Below are 16572 nucleotides of genomic sequence, written 5' to 3' on the forward strand. Positions count from 1 at the left end.
GCTGCCCCTTCTGATAGGACACGTGTGGTCCAGTTCCCATGCAGCCCTCTGAGCTCATTTTGGTGCCCACTGCAGGATTTCGAGACCACGGTTCTGAAGCCACCTCAGCCAGGTCTCTCCTCCCTCACAGGGGTACGCTCAGCAATTCACTGAGCGTTTGCTGTGGATCAGGCTCTATGTGGCTAAGTGCTATGGCTAAGGGTGAATTGTAGGAAATGGCATTTTTCTGGAGGTCGACTGCCAACAATTTCACACATAGCTCAACCAATACTTTGTGTGTTGATGTCATTAGACCTGATTCACTTTTCAAATGGGCAAGCTGAGGCTGAACCTGCTTGCTCATGGAGTCAGTAGGGCTGCCTGACTCTGCCACATTTCCTAACCATGACATTATGCTGCCTCCATCTCCCCCTTCTTTGTGCCTCTCCTCTCCTCCCTGAAGGGCTGTCAACCTGGCCCTTCTTAGCCTTTGATTTTGGAAATACCCATTAGCTGCAAGCATGTCAATGCATCGAACCTCGGGAAAACAGCAGACGCCATCATCGACCCTGAGCGCCCTGGTCTGGGCAAGGATCTGCAGATACACACCTTGGTAAGCAGACTCTTCTTCATAAGAGCTGGCAGGACCAGCTCCGTGGCCTCTCTCCACTGCTCGTACTTTCTGTCCTCAAAGTCTTTCATTGTCCTGCCCACTTCCAAGTACTTCTGTTTCACCTGTCAAAGAACCCAGGCAACTGTCAGTTTGTCCTTGGAAATAACACTTCTCTCTCTCTCTCTCTCTCTCTCTCTCTCTCTCTCTCTCAAAAAGAAAAAAAAAATCTGTTAGCACATTTTGCAAAAGGAAGCATCCAGATTTTCACGAATTTTAGACGGCGTGTTTGAGATGCTATGGCTTGAAATCCACACCAACTGGCAGAGATCAGCAGACCTCAGCCCGTGGGCCGCATCTGATATCACCCAAGAGCTAACAACAGCTTTTACATCTTTAAATGATTAGCAGGAAATCAAAAAGAATGACAGTGCTTTGCGACATGTGAAAAGTATATGAAATGAGAATTTAAGCATTGGAAAAGGAAGTTTTATGAGAATGCAGCCCCTGCATGTTCATCATCACACTATCTAGGGCTACCTTCTTCTCTACCACAGCAGAGTTGAGTAGTTGGGACAGAGACTGTATGACCTGCAAACGCCTAAAGCGTCTACTCTCTGAGCCTTTTAAACAAAAGGTTTGTCAACCCCTGCCCTATAACATACAAAAACCCATGGGTGGGGGAGGGACAGTATTATCAGAAAGAGGGTCACCTTCCAGAGAAGCAGAAGAACAAGGTCAGGAAAAAGCCTACATGGCTTGCGACCTGGAAGATGTCATATGCATTAAGACACCAAAGATAAGTGACACAAAAGGTGGTTTTAAACCTGAGCCTGAAATCAGGGACCACGGGAAAGACGTTATAAGTTACAGGCATGAATGTGCTCCTCACATAGTCGTGAGATGTACAAGGGGACAACTCCAGCAAAAGCAACATACTTCTCTTCCTCGGTCACTGTCCAGTATCTCCTCCACCTCCTGAAATCTGAGGATGGTGTGCTTGATCCGAAAGAACAGGGACCGTTCCCAGTAGATTGCACCTGCTACCGGAGGGTGATTCTTATACAGGGGTGGGTTGTCCAGGTTCTGAACAAAGAGTTTATTAACTATGTCGATCTGAAAAGCAATCAAAGGCACTCTGTAAGTGGTACACACCAACCTGTGAGCCAGAAAAGACTAAAGCTGGGATTTGTGTCTTTAAAGCAATGAACACTGGAATGTCAGAGAGTGAATGAGATACAGAATTGTGCTTTGACCACTTACTCATTTTTTACCACTTTTTCTTATACTCCAGCAGTTCTTTTCTTTGGTTTAACATATGCAGTGCTCCAAATGCTTTATTACTACACACTGTGTAGAATCATTTCACTGACTTATTAGAAATTCTGAAATCAGGACGCTTGGGTGGCTCAGTGGTTGAGCATCTGCCTTTGGCTCAGGGTGTGATCCTGGGGTCCTGGGATCGAGTCCCACATAGGGCTCCCCACAGGGAGCCTGCCTCTCCCTCTGCCTATATGTTTGCCTCTCTCTGTGTGTTTCTCTTGAATAAATAAAATAAAATCTTAAGAAAAAAAGAAATTCTGAAATCTGTTCTAGGCATGACTAGTGACCAGGCTTGCATTGTGTGTGCACATGCGTGCATGTGTGCGTCTGTGTGGCATGCAGGGACAACATACCACTGAAATATTATAATTATTTATGTAATTTTTTTAAATTATTGTAAAAAATACATAATATTTACCATCATTAAGTGCATCTCGGTGGCAAGCATATTCACACTGTCATACAACTGCCACCACCATCATCTCCAGAACTGTTTCATCCTTCCCAAACTGAGACTGTCCCCATGAAACACTAGCTCCCCACCTTCCTGCCCCGGCCCCTAGCACTCACCACTCTACTTTCTGAATCCATGAATCTGACTCCTCTAAGTACCTCACGTAAATGGAATCATAGAGTAGTTGACTTTTTTTTTTAAGATTTTATTTATTTATTCATCAGAGATACACAGAGAGAGAGAGAGGCAGAGACACAGGCAGGGGGAGAAGCAGGCTCTATGCAGGGAGCCCCATGCGGGACTTGATCCTGGGACTCTAGGATCATGCCCTGGGCTGAAGGCAGGCACTAAACCGCTGAGCCACCCAGGGATCCCAAGTAGTTGACTTTTTTTGACTGGCTTATCTCACTTAACATAATGCCTTCAGGTTCATCCATGCTGTAGCATGTGTCAGGAGGTCCTTCCTTTTTAAGGCTGAATCATATTCCATTGTATGAATAAACCACATCTTGTTTATCTACTCATCTACCAATAGACATTTGGGTTGTTTCCACATTTTGGCTATTGTGAATAGTGCTGCTGTGAACATAGGTGTGCAAATATCTCTTCCAGGCTCTGTTTTCACTTCTTTAGGGTCTATGCCCAAAAGTGGAATTGCTGGACCATGTGGCCTGGACCTTCATTTTAAAAGAAGCATCTCCACGCCCGCATGTGGGTAATCAGATGTGGGAGACAGAATTCCAGTGCCCCAGTAACAGTCCTGATCCCTAGAGCCTGTGAATAGCTACCTTACATGACAAAGGGGAATCAAGGTTGCCAAGCAGCTGACCTTAAATAATAGGGTGATGGCCCTGGATTATCTGGGTGGGCCCAATGTATTCCAGGGGCCCTTATAAGAGGAAGAAGGAGGCAGAGGACAGGGTCAGAGTGATGGACACAGGACTAGATGTTGCTGGCTTTGAAGATGGAAGGAATCTAAAAGCTGGGGAAAATATAAAAAAATCAATTCTCCCCTAGAGACTCCAGAAAGAGCTAGAGCCCTGAGAACACCTTGATTTCAACCCAATCAGACCATGGCAGACTTCTGACCTTCCGAACAGTATGTAGGATAACAAGTCTGTGTGGTTTTAAGTCACAAAGTTTGCAGTACCTTGTTACAACAGCAGCAAGGAAACTATACATTTGGAGATCACTTTATCCCTTTATGTCACACCAACTGATGCTGACCAAATTATGTCACATATTCTCATTTTATCCTCTAAATAAAATGATAAGCATTTTTTTGGTCTGTTTCTCCCACTAGATACTGACTTCTCTGAAGGCATATTCTGTGTTTTGTTCATCTCTCTATCTCTGTGCTTAACATCATACTTGGAATATGTGAGCACCAGGAACATTTTTCTGAACATATCAATACATATATGGTTAGCTAGGACTTCTGCAATGATTAATGTGATTATTTCTACTCCTAACTCATACAGAGCCCAACACAATGTGAGCTATATAACATTGGACTTGATAAATTCTTACTGAATTTCTTCACTTAAATAAACACATTTTGTTTGGCTACCTGTGGCATGTGACATGCTTATCTGTGAAAATTCCACAGTTTCTCTGGATTTGGATGGGAAAGACAGATAATAACATGATTCCATTCTTCACATACTGCCAAGTGTCTTTTACTGCTCCGGCACCTATAGATTTATCAATTACCTCTTTGCAATACTGTGCAAGAATATCATTAAACTTCATCATCATTTGTCGATTGATAGCTTCTCGTGAACGAATATGCTTAAATTTTAAAAGCATATCAAATGCTGCTTCAGCTGATCGAAGTGTCTTAAAAGATTCATCAATAAAACTTTTTGCCTTTTTCTCAATAACCTGCAAAAACAAAAAGTAAAAAAAAAAAAAAAAAAAAAGAAAGAAAGAAAGAAGGAAAACAGCCCTCGTGTCTCTATAACTAACTATCCTGGCAAAACAAAGTGGAAAGAAACAAGCAAAAAACATATTCATGACTTGAGATGGATTTCCATTGTTCTTTAGAGGAAGCTGGTGTCCAGTTAAAAATGGCAGATTAGATGCACTGGCTTTCTCCTATCTCCTCTCATTCAGTTCAAAAAGGTCAAAGGAAATTTTTTTTAAGTGTTAACTCATATAAACAAAGAAAATGAAAGACAACACAAAAGCAGAAGAGATAGTTCAGAAGTTTTAGGCAGACGGAAAGTAAATAACTTCATAGAAAGCAGAGAATTACAACCTGCTGGCAATGGGGGAGCAGGTGGGTACTCATTTCCTCCCCTGTGAAACCTCCAAGAGGCTGAACATTTGGAGACACCAGGAGGGTGAGAAGCAAACACAGGATCCCTTCTCCACCCTGCACAGCCAGACTACTATGCATCCTCTATACCCTCATCCCACCCCACTCTACAAAGAGTAAATGGTTGGTTCTAGAAAAAATAAATCAGAAAGACATCAGAGTTCAAGGATGCCTGGGTGGCTCCATCAGTTAAGCATCTGACCCTTGATTTTGGCTCAGGACAAGATCTCAGGGTCATGAGATCGAGTCCTATGTTGGGCTCCATATTGGACATGAAGCCTCCTTAAGATTCTCTTTCTCCCTCTCCCTCTGCCCCCCACTTCATGCACACACTATGTCTCTCTTTAAAAAAAATGACAACAGAGTTCTAATAATACTGGAAGCTAGAAATCAATGATCAAATATCTAAATAAAAGTTCAAATATCTAAAAAAAAAGTTATTTCAACCTTAAATTCTGTAACTAACTTCATTTCAGAATTCATGCATACAAGACTCAAAAAATATATGTCCCATGAAACCTTTCTTCGGAAGCTACTAAAAAATGTGCTCCAGCAAAACAAGAGCTAAATAAGGAAAGAGGAAGATATGAAATCTAGAAAACAGGATCCAACACAGATTAGAAAAGATGAGAAGTCCTAGGGTGACTATTTTGCAATAAGTCTAAAGAGCAAATAATCTACACTGGAGCAGAATGGGATAAAGGCCTTCAGGAAAATAAGAGTACTGATATTTTTGAGCATATTGAACCCATTATTGATAGATATGTAGCAGAGATGTTAGAGCAGATGGGAAAAAACAACAAGTATGTAAAAAACCAGGCAAATAAAAATAAAAGCAATGATTAACTTCAAGAAAAATAAAGGGTTGTACAAGAAAGGTGGTGTGGTTATGATGGGCTTCTTGGCTCACCAGTGAACAAATTTGCACAGATATAATGAGTAAACACTAACCATTAATTTAACCAAAAGTTATGATAAACTATGTTAGATGACAAAGAGACAAAGGGGGATAGGGGTAGGAATAGGACAGGCAAGTCTATATCTACTCTGAAAAGCTAATAGGTATCTAAAACTGATTACATTAGATAAATCACAAAGTAATCACATTGGCATGTTTTTTAGGAAATAGGAGGGTAAACAAAAAAAACTGAAAATTATGAAAAATGATAGCAAGAATGGAAATGAAAAGGGGTTAGCATGGGGTGGCTTTTTCTTATTATTAACCTTTTAGCATTACTTAGCAAAGTGACTTTAATGAAAAGTTCAATTTAAAAATTAATAACACAAATAAAACAGAAGCTGAGAATAAACTGGATACAATTAAAATGGAAATCCTTAGGGGCCCCTGGGGGCTCAGTCAGTTACGCAGCCAACACTCTATTTCATGCAGGTCTTGATGTAAGAGTCCTGAGATCAAGCTCTGCATCAGCTCCATACTCACCTGGGAGTCTGGCTGAGGATTCTCTATCCCTCTCCCTCTGCCCCTCCCTGTGCTCGTGTGCTCACTCACTCTTTCTACAACAAATAAATATTTTTTAAGAAATGGAAGTGTTTAGATAACCCAAGAAGAATTCTCTGGTGTTGTCCATACAAAAAGATGCTCTGGATTATAAAAACATTTCCTCAAGACCTAAAATGGGGATGCTACTGGTGTGCTTCCCACATGAAGCTGAAAAGGTATGCATGATGAACCATACACCATCCTATCATGCTGTATGGAGTGAAACTATATTCTCAGCTACAGTCTCTCTTTGACAGCTCTGCCTCCCCTACACCCCAAGCCACACCCTCCTGTATCATCTCCCCATCTCCTGTAATTCCCCAGCCTAAATCAGCCTAGGCTGTGACCAGAAGAACTTTCCTCAACAATAATTCTGATTATCTCACCCCCTTGGTCAACAACCTTCAGTGGCTCTCTATTGCCTACTAAGTCAAGTCTCATACATCACCCTCCCATGTCCTCTCCAATTATACACCCAACCCATCTTTGTAGAAATGCTACTGTGTCCAGCTTGATTTAACCTTTTTATACCTAGGGATAGGAATGGGGACAAGGAAGATTAAAGAATGTTTACTTCTACCTTATATTCCTCTATATTGTTTCTGATTTCTTTTTTACAAAAAAGCAGGTATTACTTTTTATGACTTAAAAAAAATTCCAAGCATAACTAAAAAACTAACTTAACATGGGGAAAATGTGGTAGCTGCTTCTGAGATTAAATTGATAGATGTGTTACTTGCCAGAACTTCAATCTTGAAGTCATCCATCACGTATTTCCAGTACTGGGAAGACTTAATACTGAAAGGGTCAAAGGCCAGGTTTTCCATGGGGGTGACCAGGCTGTCCACCCTGCATAGGACATCGTCGATACGCTTGGGATCCCCTGTCACTGCCTTTAGTTCTGGACCAAATATATTGTAAAATTCCTCCATAACCTGTCCAAAAAAAAACAAAACACAAGGAAGTTGCCTTTCAGTTTTCTCATGAATGTTCTAACTACAAATGGATTGCATGTCTAGATTTGCCTGAAGGCAAGAATCATGTTACACAGGGGCACCGAGGTGGCTTAGTTGGTTGAGCATCTTGACTCTTGATTTTGACTCAGGTCATGATCTCAGGGTGGTAGGATGGGATCAAGCCCTAACTCAGGCTCTGCTGCAGTAGGGAGTCTGCTGATGATTCTCTCCTTCTGCCCCTCCTCCACTCACAAGCATGCACATGCACTCTCTCTCTCCCTTTCTCTCACTCTAAAATAATAAATCCTTTTTTTTTAATCATGTCATATAGATAACATTCTCCTAGTCTAAGACCTCTGGTACTATGCCCATTGCATGTAAGACAAGATCCAGATGTCCTGACATAGTTTGCAAAATTTGTATGTTCAGACCCATACATTCTCCCTTCAACCCCTTCCAATGCTGCTCCCCCCATCCTGCCTCCTTGCAGCCACCCCCACCCTCTTTCAGTTCCACATTCCTTTCTGTCACAGGACCTTTGTTTGCAGTTCAAATTGCCTAGCTAGCTACTACTCATCATTGACTATGACTATGTCACATCCAACCCCTTAGAAAAGATCAGGCCCTGGTACACACTCTAGAGCCCCCTCGACTGTGCTTTTCAGAGCACTCACTTCAGCCATAGCTACATATTTGTGTGATTATTATATCTACCATCTTTCTGCTATCAGACTGTAAGCTCCATGAAGCCATAGGCTACACATGTGTTTACCAGGGCCAGCTTCAGAGGCGTTGCGACCCAGGCAAGTGCACAGGGCTCCAGGTGTGGAAGGGCCCTGTGCTGGGTTTAAGGCTCTGCTATCACCTTCTTGAAATTCTTAATAATTTTATCTTTGAGGACGCCTGGGTGGCTCAGTGGTTGAGCATCTGCCTTCGGCTCAGGGCGTGATCCCAGGGTCCTGGGATCGAGTCCTACATTGGGCTCCTTGCAGGGAGCCTGCTTTCTCCCTCTGCCTGTGTCTTTGCCTCTCTCTGTGTCTCTCATAAATAAATAAATAATCTTTTTAAAAAATTTTATCTTTTCCACATGTGTTTTGTAAAGGAAGGCTTATGGGACAGCTGTGCACACACATAAACAAGTCACTGAGATTTGCGTGTCCCCTGCTCCTCACCACATAGAGTATGTGACGCAGCACAAGCACAGGATTCCAGTGGGCCCACCACGCACAGCAGTTCTGGGACATTCTCATGTCACATCAACAAGCACAAGGACAGCAGCTGCTCTGAGACACCACGTTCTCCCTTCAAACCACACTTTGCTTCAAACACAGGAGGCTGGGAACCGTTCTGAGAAACATGCCTGAATAGGAAACCTACCATATGCCTTCTTACTCCTGTACCTTAGCCCACTGCACACCCTGAAATGATGACAGAAGACAGGCGGCAGAGATAGCACCTCCTTCCCCACTCTTCCTCACTTGTCACCAAGCAGGGAGTAGAGAAGCCAGGAGTAGAGAAGCCTGGAAGAATGTGCCACACCGAGAAGCAAGAGCAAACCAGCTGAGCTTGTTGTGTGCAGCGCTGCCACTGATCTGGCAACAGTGACATATGTCTGTGCCCACGGGTGACAAAGTACAAACTGTATCCTCTCAGTGATTCCAGATATGCGCTAAATGCCCTGTATTTGCATTTTAAGCCAACATTGCACAATTTAAAGATGAACAGTTATTCCAATTCATGGAATAATATAAATGTTTAATTTCCCTTTACTCTCTTTTCTTTGCCACAACCATGGCAAACAAACAAAAACTAAAGCCTGCTGAGGCGAGAGACATCAGAAGAAAGGGAAAAACTTTATATTTTAATGTTTTTTTTAAAAAAGATTTTATTTATTTATTTGACACAGATAGAGAGAGAGAGTGCACAATCAGGCAGAGCCAACATGGGGCTCGATCTCAGGACCCTGAGATCATGATCTGAGCCAAAGGCAGATGCTTAACTGACTGAGCCACCCAGGCGTCCCTATTTTAATGCTTTTAATAGCATTTTTTCCTGCATTTTGAACCAGGGGGTCCCACATCTGTTTGCGCTGGGCGCTGCGGGTTATGTGGCTGGCTCTGGATTTGCTCCTGTTGTTTCTCTAGTGGGTAAGCACAGGCGCCTGGCACAAATGAGTTCTCAACAAATATTGAGAATGAATGGATGGGTGGAATTCATCCAATCAGCCGGTAAGCCCTTTTACAATCACTTCGGAGAGGGAGGGATCAAGTAAACGGGGAGTCCCTGGCAGATGGTCAGCAGCTGATGCAGTGAGCAAGCATGAGGTGCCTTCAGGAGAGAAACAAGAGAGAAGCCTTGGACCGGACTTTGAGAAGTTCCAACACTTATGGGAGGACTGAGGAGGGGGATCTTGCAAAAGACACTGAGAAAGAATGGCTGGAGGCCAAGGGACAGTCAAAAGCAGGGTGAAAAGGAGGGGTGTCACGGAAAACAAGGAAAAGGCACAATAGGCCTGGTGTGGCTCTGGTATATTCTGGTACATTTTATGGGCTCTCAACTGCTTCCGTCTTCCAGACCCTGTCTCCTGCCCTCCCCCTTACATGGAAGGTGTGCCGTCAAAGAGCCAAACTTCTTTCCATCAGGCAAGTCCCCACCCCAGCCAGCTGCATGTGCAACAGAGAAAAGCTGTGCCAGCCTTCCCACCTGCAAAATGTCACAGAGGTCCTGGCAGATGGAGGCCATGTAATCCGTTCTCTCAAACAGCCGCTTTTGGTCAAACTCCCACCGAGCTTCTCTCCCTGAAGCTTCAATCTTGGCCCGGGTATCAAAATAGGCCTTTTTCCACATGTGCAGGACATTCCTGGCCTCCAAGGTTTTGTGCTGGGCGCTGGCTCGATTTTCTCTGTGAAGAAAAGGAGAGGCAGCGATGGGGACAGGTGGAGCTTCAGTGTGTCCCAGCCGCACACCACAAGGTGAGGTGGACTCCTCAACAAGGAGCAGGGCTTGCCTGGTCTCACAACCTCAGGGACAGCTTACCGGGCGGGCTGCTGCTCTGCCCCACTTTGCAAGGGCACAACACCCCTGTGCATCTGCAAGGCCAGGGATTGCAAATCACCCCTCAGGCTGACCTCCGCCGCAGCTGCCCACTCAACCCGTGAGCTGAGGCTCCCCAAGAAGCTGTCTGCCTGAGCTGGAAAGGGAACAGGCGGCCCTAGGCTCCAGGCCAGAAGGCCAAAGAGTGAAGAGATAATACCAAGGTTTCGGTACCTATTTCACTTGTATAGAATTTTTTTTTTAAGATTTTATTTATTTATTCATGAGACACACACACAGAGAAGCAGAGACACAGGCAGAGGGAGAAGCAGGCTCCCCACAGGGAGCCCGAAGCAGGACTTGATCCCAGGACCCCAGGATCACGACCTGAGCTGAAGGCAGACGCTCAACCACTGAGCCACCCAGGTGCCCGATTTTTTTTTTTTTTTTAAGAAAGTGAAGATCTACAACTCCTTTCACATTTGATCCCAGAGGCTCTCCCACCTCAGGGGACCAGGGTCCAGACCTGGGACTTGGTCTCTCCCAGGATAACTAAGGAAAACAGTCCTGATTAAAATAAAATAACCTACAGGGCACCTGAGTGTCTCAGTCAGTTGAATATCAGATTCTTGGTTTTGGCTCAGGTCATGATCTCAGGGTCCTGGGATTGAGCCCCACTTCAGGGTTCCTACTCAGCAGGGAGTCTGCTTCTCCCTCTACCCTTCCTCCCCCACTCACACACACTCTCTCTCACTCTCTCTAAAATAAATAATATTTTAAATTAAATTAAATAAAATAACCTATAAATCCACACAACAGGGTATTACTTGGCCATAAAGAGGAAGGAAGCACTGACCCTTGCTCCAACACCATTGAACTTTGAAAACATGATGCTGAGTGAAAGAAGCCCATCATAAAAGACCCCATGTTGGATGACTCCATGGCATAGGCAAATCCACAGAGGTAGAAAGTAGATCTGTGGTTGCCCAGGGCCAGGTGAGTCGGAAAGACCAGAGATGACAGCTAAAGAGTATAGGGTTTCTTTTTGAATTGAAGAAGATATTCTACAATCGATTATGGTGATGGACACATGACTCTGAATACCATCAAGGAGTCACTGAATTGTACATCATAAATGGGTGAATTGTATGGTGCCTGAATCATGTTTCAATAAAGCTGTTTAAGATCTTTTTTTTTAAGTAGGTGCCACACCCATTATAGAGCCCAGTGTGGGGCTCAAACAACCCTGAGACCAAAACCTGAGCTGAGATCAAGACCTAGATGCTTCACTGACTGAACCACTCCGGCGCCCCAAAAGCTATTTAAGATCTTAAAGAAAAAAACATAAAGTGTCGTTACTTCTTACTTGAACAAAGTGCGCAGATTGACCACTTTGCAGACTCTTTCAGCAATTTCCCAGGCAATCCGCTCCATGAGTGGGATCATTCTTTCATCTTTATTGTAGTGTCGGGAGATAATCCACACCATCCTCAGTGCACTCATCATGGAGGGGATTGTCTCCAAGACGACGTGAAAGCTGGATCCATGGGTTATATTCTAACAGAAGAGAGCAAGTGACCTTAGCCTTGGGGTCAAGAAGTTTCATAAAAGCAACACATACACAGGAAATTTCACTCTCCCTAAGTCAAAAAAAAAAAAAAAACATATATGCTTCTTATGGGAGGAAGTGTTTCACCACCAAAAGACATTTGAAAAAAAAAAAAGACATTTGAAATAGGTCTGGAGGCATGGATGTGGAAAGACAGATAAGATTTACAAATGAAAGTAAATAAAGCCATTTGCACAAGTATGGGTGTGTGTGAGTATACATATAGGTAAAGAGAGAGTAAGAAAAAGAAATATACAGAAAAAGAATACATATGTGTATCTATGAGTATACACATACATGCCCAGTACACATTATATGCAGCAGATTGTATTTTCCAAACGCAGCCACAACAACATCTTGACTGTGTCCCCTCACCATTAAGAGATGGCATCATCTTCTCCACCCCCTCAAATCTACACAGACTGTCAACTTCCTTAGTCAGTAAAATATGGCAGAGGTAATGCTGTACCACTTCTGAGCACAGCCCTTAGCTAGTCTGCTTCTGGTCTCTTGGAAGCCAGCCACCAGGTAAGAAGTGTGACTGTCCTGTTACCCTAAAGCCACCAGACTTGAGACATCCAAACCACATGAAGAAATCCTGGGGGATGAGATACCACATGGAGAGAAAGAGGCCAAGGAGCAAGCAGGTACCAGCTATGTGGCCAAAAAAGCCATTTGGAAGCGGGTCTTAAAGCCCGGTCACCCAAGCTGTTGTACCTGGAGCCAAGATGAACTGCCTGGCTAAGTTCTCCCCAAATTCCTGACCCACAAAACGGGAAAACAAAGAAAATATTTGTCATCAAGAAAGTGAGAAAGCCCACAGGCTAGGATAGTGCAAATCACATATCTGATAAGGATCTTGTATTCAAACAAAAAATTTTATCTAACTCCTGAATCAACAAGACAAATCAAAAATGGGGAAAAGATTAAAACAGACATTTTATCAAAAATATGTGAATGGCCCAAGAAGCACATGAAAAAAGTGTTCAGCCTCATTAGTTATTGGGGAATGTAAGTCAAAATCCCAATGAGATAGTTTATTATGCATAAAAGATGAATGCTTGCACTTTACAGAAAATACCTAGAATGGGCAAAATCATAGAGACAGAGAATGGAATAGAAGTCACCAGGGGTACCAGGAGAGGGGAATACTTAGGTCAGGGGTTCATAATTTATGTTAGAGGTGACGAAATGCTTACTTACAGGTGTTGAGGATGGGTGCCCAACATCGTGTGTGTGTGTGTGTGTGTGCGCGCGCGCGCGTGTATAGTGCAACTAAACTACCCACTTACACACAGTTAAAATAATCCATGTCACATGCATGCTACCACAGTTGCTTAAATGCTGAATTAAAAAAGGGAACTGGGCAGCCCAGGTGGCGCAGCGGTTTAGCACCTCCTTCAGCCCAGGGCGTGATCCTGGAGACCCGGGATTGAGTCCCACGTCGGGCTCCCTGCATGGATCCTGCTTCTCCCTCTGCCTGTGTCTCTGCCTCTCTGTGTGTGTCTCTCTCATGAATAAATAAATAAAATCTTTAAAAAAAAAAAAAGGAAACTAAATCCATGTGAGATCTAAGTCACGGAGCTGACTTTCCAAAGTGCAGTATGCCCACAGTACCTTGAAATGGCGCTCCACGGTGGACAGGAACCGCACATTGTCTGAGGCCTCCATGTGGAGCTTGAATAACTCTGTTAAGACCGGCTGCAGGTTAGCCACAAGCATAGAATCAGACTCCCTGATCACATCCAAGACTTTCCTGACTATTGGAAGTTTTGTTTGCTCGTGGAGTGCACTCAGGGTTGCGTTTCTTTCCCGCCAGAACTCAATTTCGGCCAGAGGACCATTACCCTGAGAGGAGGTGACATGAACATACAAACTGTCACCATTGGCATGGCATGAACACCTGTGGTTGCTTCTACAGCATCCCTCCCTCTCTTCCCAGCTGCTCCAAATAGGAACCAATCCATGCACTTGACCCAGAATGGTCCAATCAGAGTGAATCTCAGGACTCTGGCTCAGAATATTGAACAAACCTGCACCCCAATGTTTATAGCAGCAATGGCCACAATAGCCAAACTGTGGAAGGAGCCTCGGTGTCCATCGAAAGATGAATGGATAGAGAAGATGTGATTTATGTATACAATGGAATATTACTCAGCCATTAGAAATGACAAATACCCACCATTTGCTTCAACGTGGATGGACCTGGAGGGTATTATGCTGAGTGAAGTAAGTCAATCAGAGAAGGACAAACATTATATGTTCTCATTCATTTGGGGAATATAAATAATGGTGAAAGGGAATAGAAGGGAAGGGAGAAGAAATGTGTGGGAAATATCAGAAAGAGAGACAGAACGTAAAGACTGCTAACTCTGGGAAACGAACTAGGGGTGGTAGAAGGGGAGAAGGGCGGGGGGTGGGAGTGAATGGGTGACGGGCACTGGGGGTTATTCTGTTTGTTAGTAAATTGAACACCAATAAAAAATAAATTAAAATAAATAAAAATAAATAAAAAAAAAGAATATTGAACAAAGACACTCTGCCTTTCTCAAGACAATGTGATGTGGAGATGAACAAGTTGCCACCATGAAGGACAGCAGCCTGAGGAGGAAGCCCCCACAGAGAGGAGGGTGGAAATGAGATGAGGGATTCCGAGAGAAACACAGCAGAAACAAACCATACCTGAAATCAGCCCCACCTCTGGACTTTTCAGTTATGTGAACCAGCAAATTGTCTCTTGTTTAAGCCAGCTGAATTAGGTTTCCTGTTTTGGGCAGCCCCAGCATCCTGACTGACATACAGTATTATTTTTGTCAATCCAGGGTATGACCTGGCAACATGCTAACGTCAGAAAGCCCAAGAATGACAGCTTGGATATGTTTGCTTTGATCTTTTAAGGAGGTCACAAAACAGTAAGAAAAGAAGTTGGATCAAAGAGATTCCCAGACTCCTGGCTCTTTCTCCAGTGGCCAGCGTGAACTGTCAGGGAATCTGCAAAGGCATCGCCTGAGTTACCTGAGGAGTCTTTTTCAGCTGGCCCTCGACAGTGGCAGATATCAGATTTAACCAGTTTATCACACACTGCTCTAAGATTTCAACGACTTCCGGGTTAACGGCCAGTTCAGACACCTCTCTCTTTAAGCTGATGCTTGGCATTTCTAACTTGATCTCACCTAGTAGAACAGAAATGGTCAGTTAGCCACTAGTTTGGAGGAAATGATTACAGACAATAGTGTTCAAGTGAATCATATGGTTCTTTTCTCCAGACATCAGTACAGTGAGATCTAATACATCCCCCATCCTGATCTATCTATATTTCATTTCCTCCCATTAGAATGCAACTAAACATTGTCATGTTCAAGAATGATTACACAGGGATCCCTGGGTGGCGCAGCGGTTTGGCGCCTGCCTTTGGCCCAGGGCGCGATCCTGGAGACCCGGGATCAAATCCCACATCGAGCTCCCGGTGCATGGAGCCTGCTTCTCCCTCTGCCTATGTCTCTGCCTCTCTCTCTCTCTCTCTCTCTCTCTCTGTGACTATCATAAATAAATAAAAGTTAAAAAAAATTACCTGCAAAAAAAAAAAAAAAGAATGATTACACATTAAAACAAAAGACTCCTGGACTCTTAACTTTCCTTCTTAAAGGAAATGCATCATGCTTCACTAAATGGGAGCAAAAGGAAGGCTTACCTTCAAGTTGCTGCATTGTTCCTTGAATACTGTTTGCAAACTTCTGAATGTTCATTAAAAATTCATCTCGTATTAACTGAATGCTGTGATATGCTTCCCCGGGCATGTTGGGTAGATCCATTTCATGCTCAAAAGACTCAGAGATTTCCGCAGATGTAAATCCCATGGACGCGTCCTTGTGCTGATTGAAGGACAGACCTGGCAGGAAAACCTGAAACAAATCCCACAGTGTTCAAGGTCACGCACTTACACTGCCTCTGGCTTCGAATATTCTGTCAGAGGAGGCACAGATATAACTACAAAGTGGAAACTACTCAAGCCCGAAGCACAGACCTGAAGACAGATCAACTGACCTAAAATGATCCCAGGATAAGAACTGAGCCAAGCCTGAGGAGACTACCCAGGAAATAATACTGTGTTTCTGTGGCCGCCATCGGCCCCCAGGCTGCTGGGTCTGTTACTATGGCACCAACAAGAGGAGAACCAGGTGTTATCGACTTGGCTCAGCACCAGGCTAGTTCATGTGAGGGATAAAATAAAGAAAGGGATGGGGCACCTGGTTGGCTCAGTCCATAGAGCATGCGACTCTTGATCTCGGGGTTGTGAGTTCAAGCCCCACGCTGGGCATAGAGATTACTTAAATAAATAAAAATCTAGGGGCACCTAGGTGGCTCAGTGGTTGAGCATCTGCCTTTTGCTCAGGTCATGATCCTGAGGTCCTGGGATCGAGTCCTGCATCGGGCTCCCCTCTGCCTGTGTCTCTGCCTCTCTCTCTGTGTCTCTCATGAATAAATAAATAAAATCTTTAAGAAAAAGAACCCACAATATTTGACCCCTGGTTTCACAGCCTGGATTCTGCTGACCACACACTCACAGTGACATCCAACATGTCCTCTCCCCAGCAGAACATCTTGGCTCCACCTACCTCCCATTCCCTCCCCTGATTGAACTCCAGTCTCAACAACCATTCCCCCTCCAGACTCTTCCACAGCCTCCTATTGGTCTATTCTTCCCTTCAGCTTTTTGCCTCCCTCCCCAACTCCCATGGTACAATTTTCACACAACAGCCAGAGGAACGATGCAAACTAGCTCATGT

General features: G+C 43.9%; 1 protein-coding gene across 1 annotated transcript in view; it reads right to left on the bottom strand.

Moving 5' to 3' along the window:
• The window catches only part of DNAH10 (dynein axonemal heavy chain 10), a 133852-nt gene that overhangs the window by 105585 nt on the left and 11695 nt on the right, over positions 1–16572 (bottom strand). Inside the window, 8 exon segments of the mRNA XM_049102003.1 lie at positions 589–714; positions 1529–1705; positions 6928–7122; positions 9847–10045; positions 11543–11733; positions 13403–13633; positions 14801–14958; positions 15477–15687. Coding sequence (XP_048957960.1) covers positions 589–714; positions 1529–1705; positions 6928–7122; positions 9847–10045; positions 11543–11733; positions 13403–13633; positions 14801–14958; positions 15477–15687 — 1488 coding nt within the window.

This window comes from Canis lupus, chromosome 26 (assembly GCF_003254725.2).
Source record: "Canis lupus dingo isolate Sandy chromosome 26, ASM325472v2, whole genome shotgun sequence".
Taxonomy (NCBI): Eukaryota; Metazoa; Chordata; class Mammalia; order Carnivora; family Canidae; genus Canis; species Canis lupus.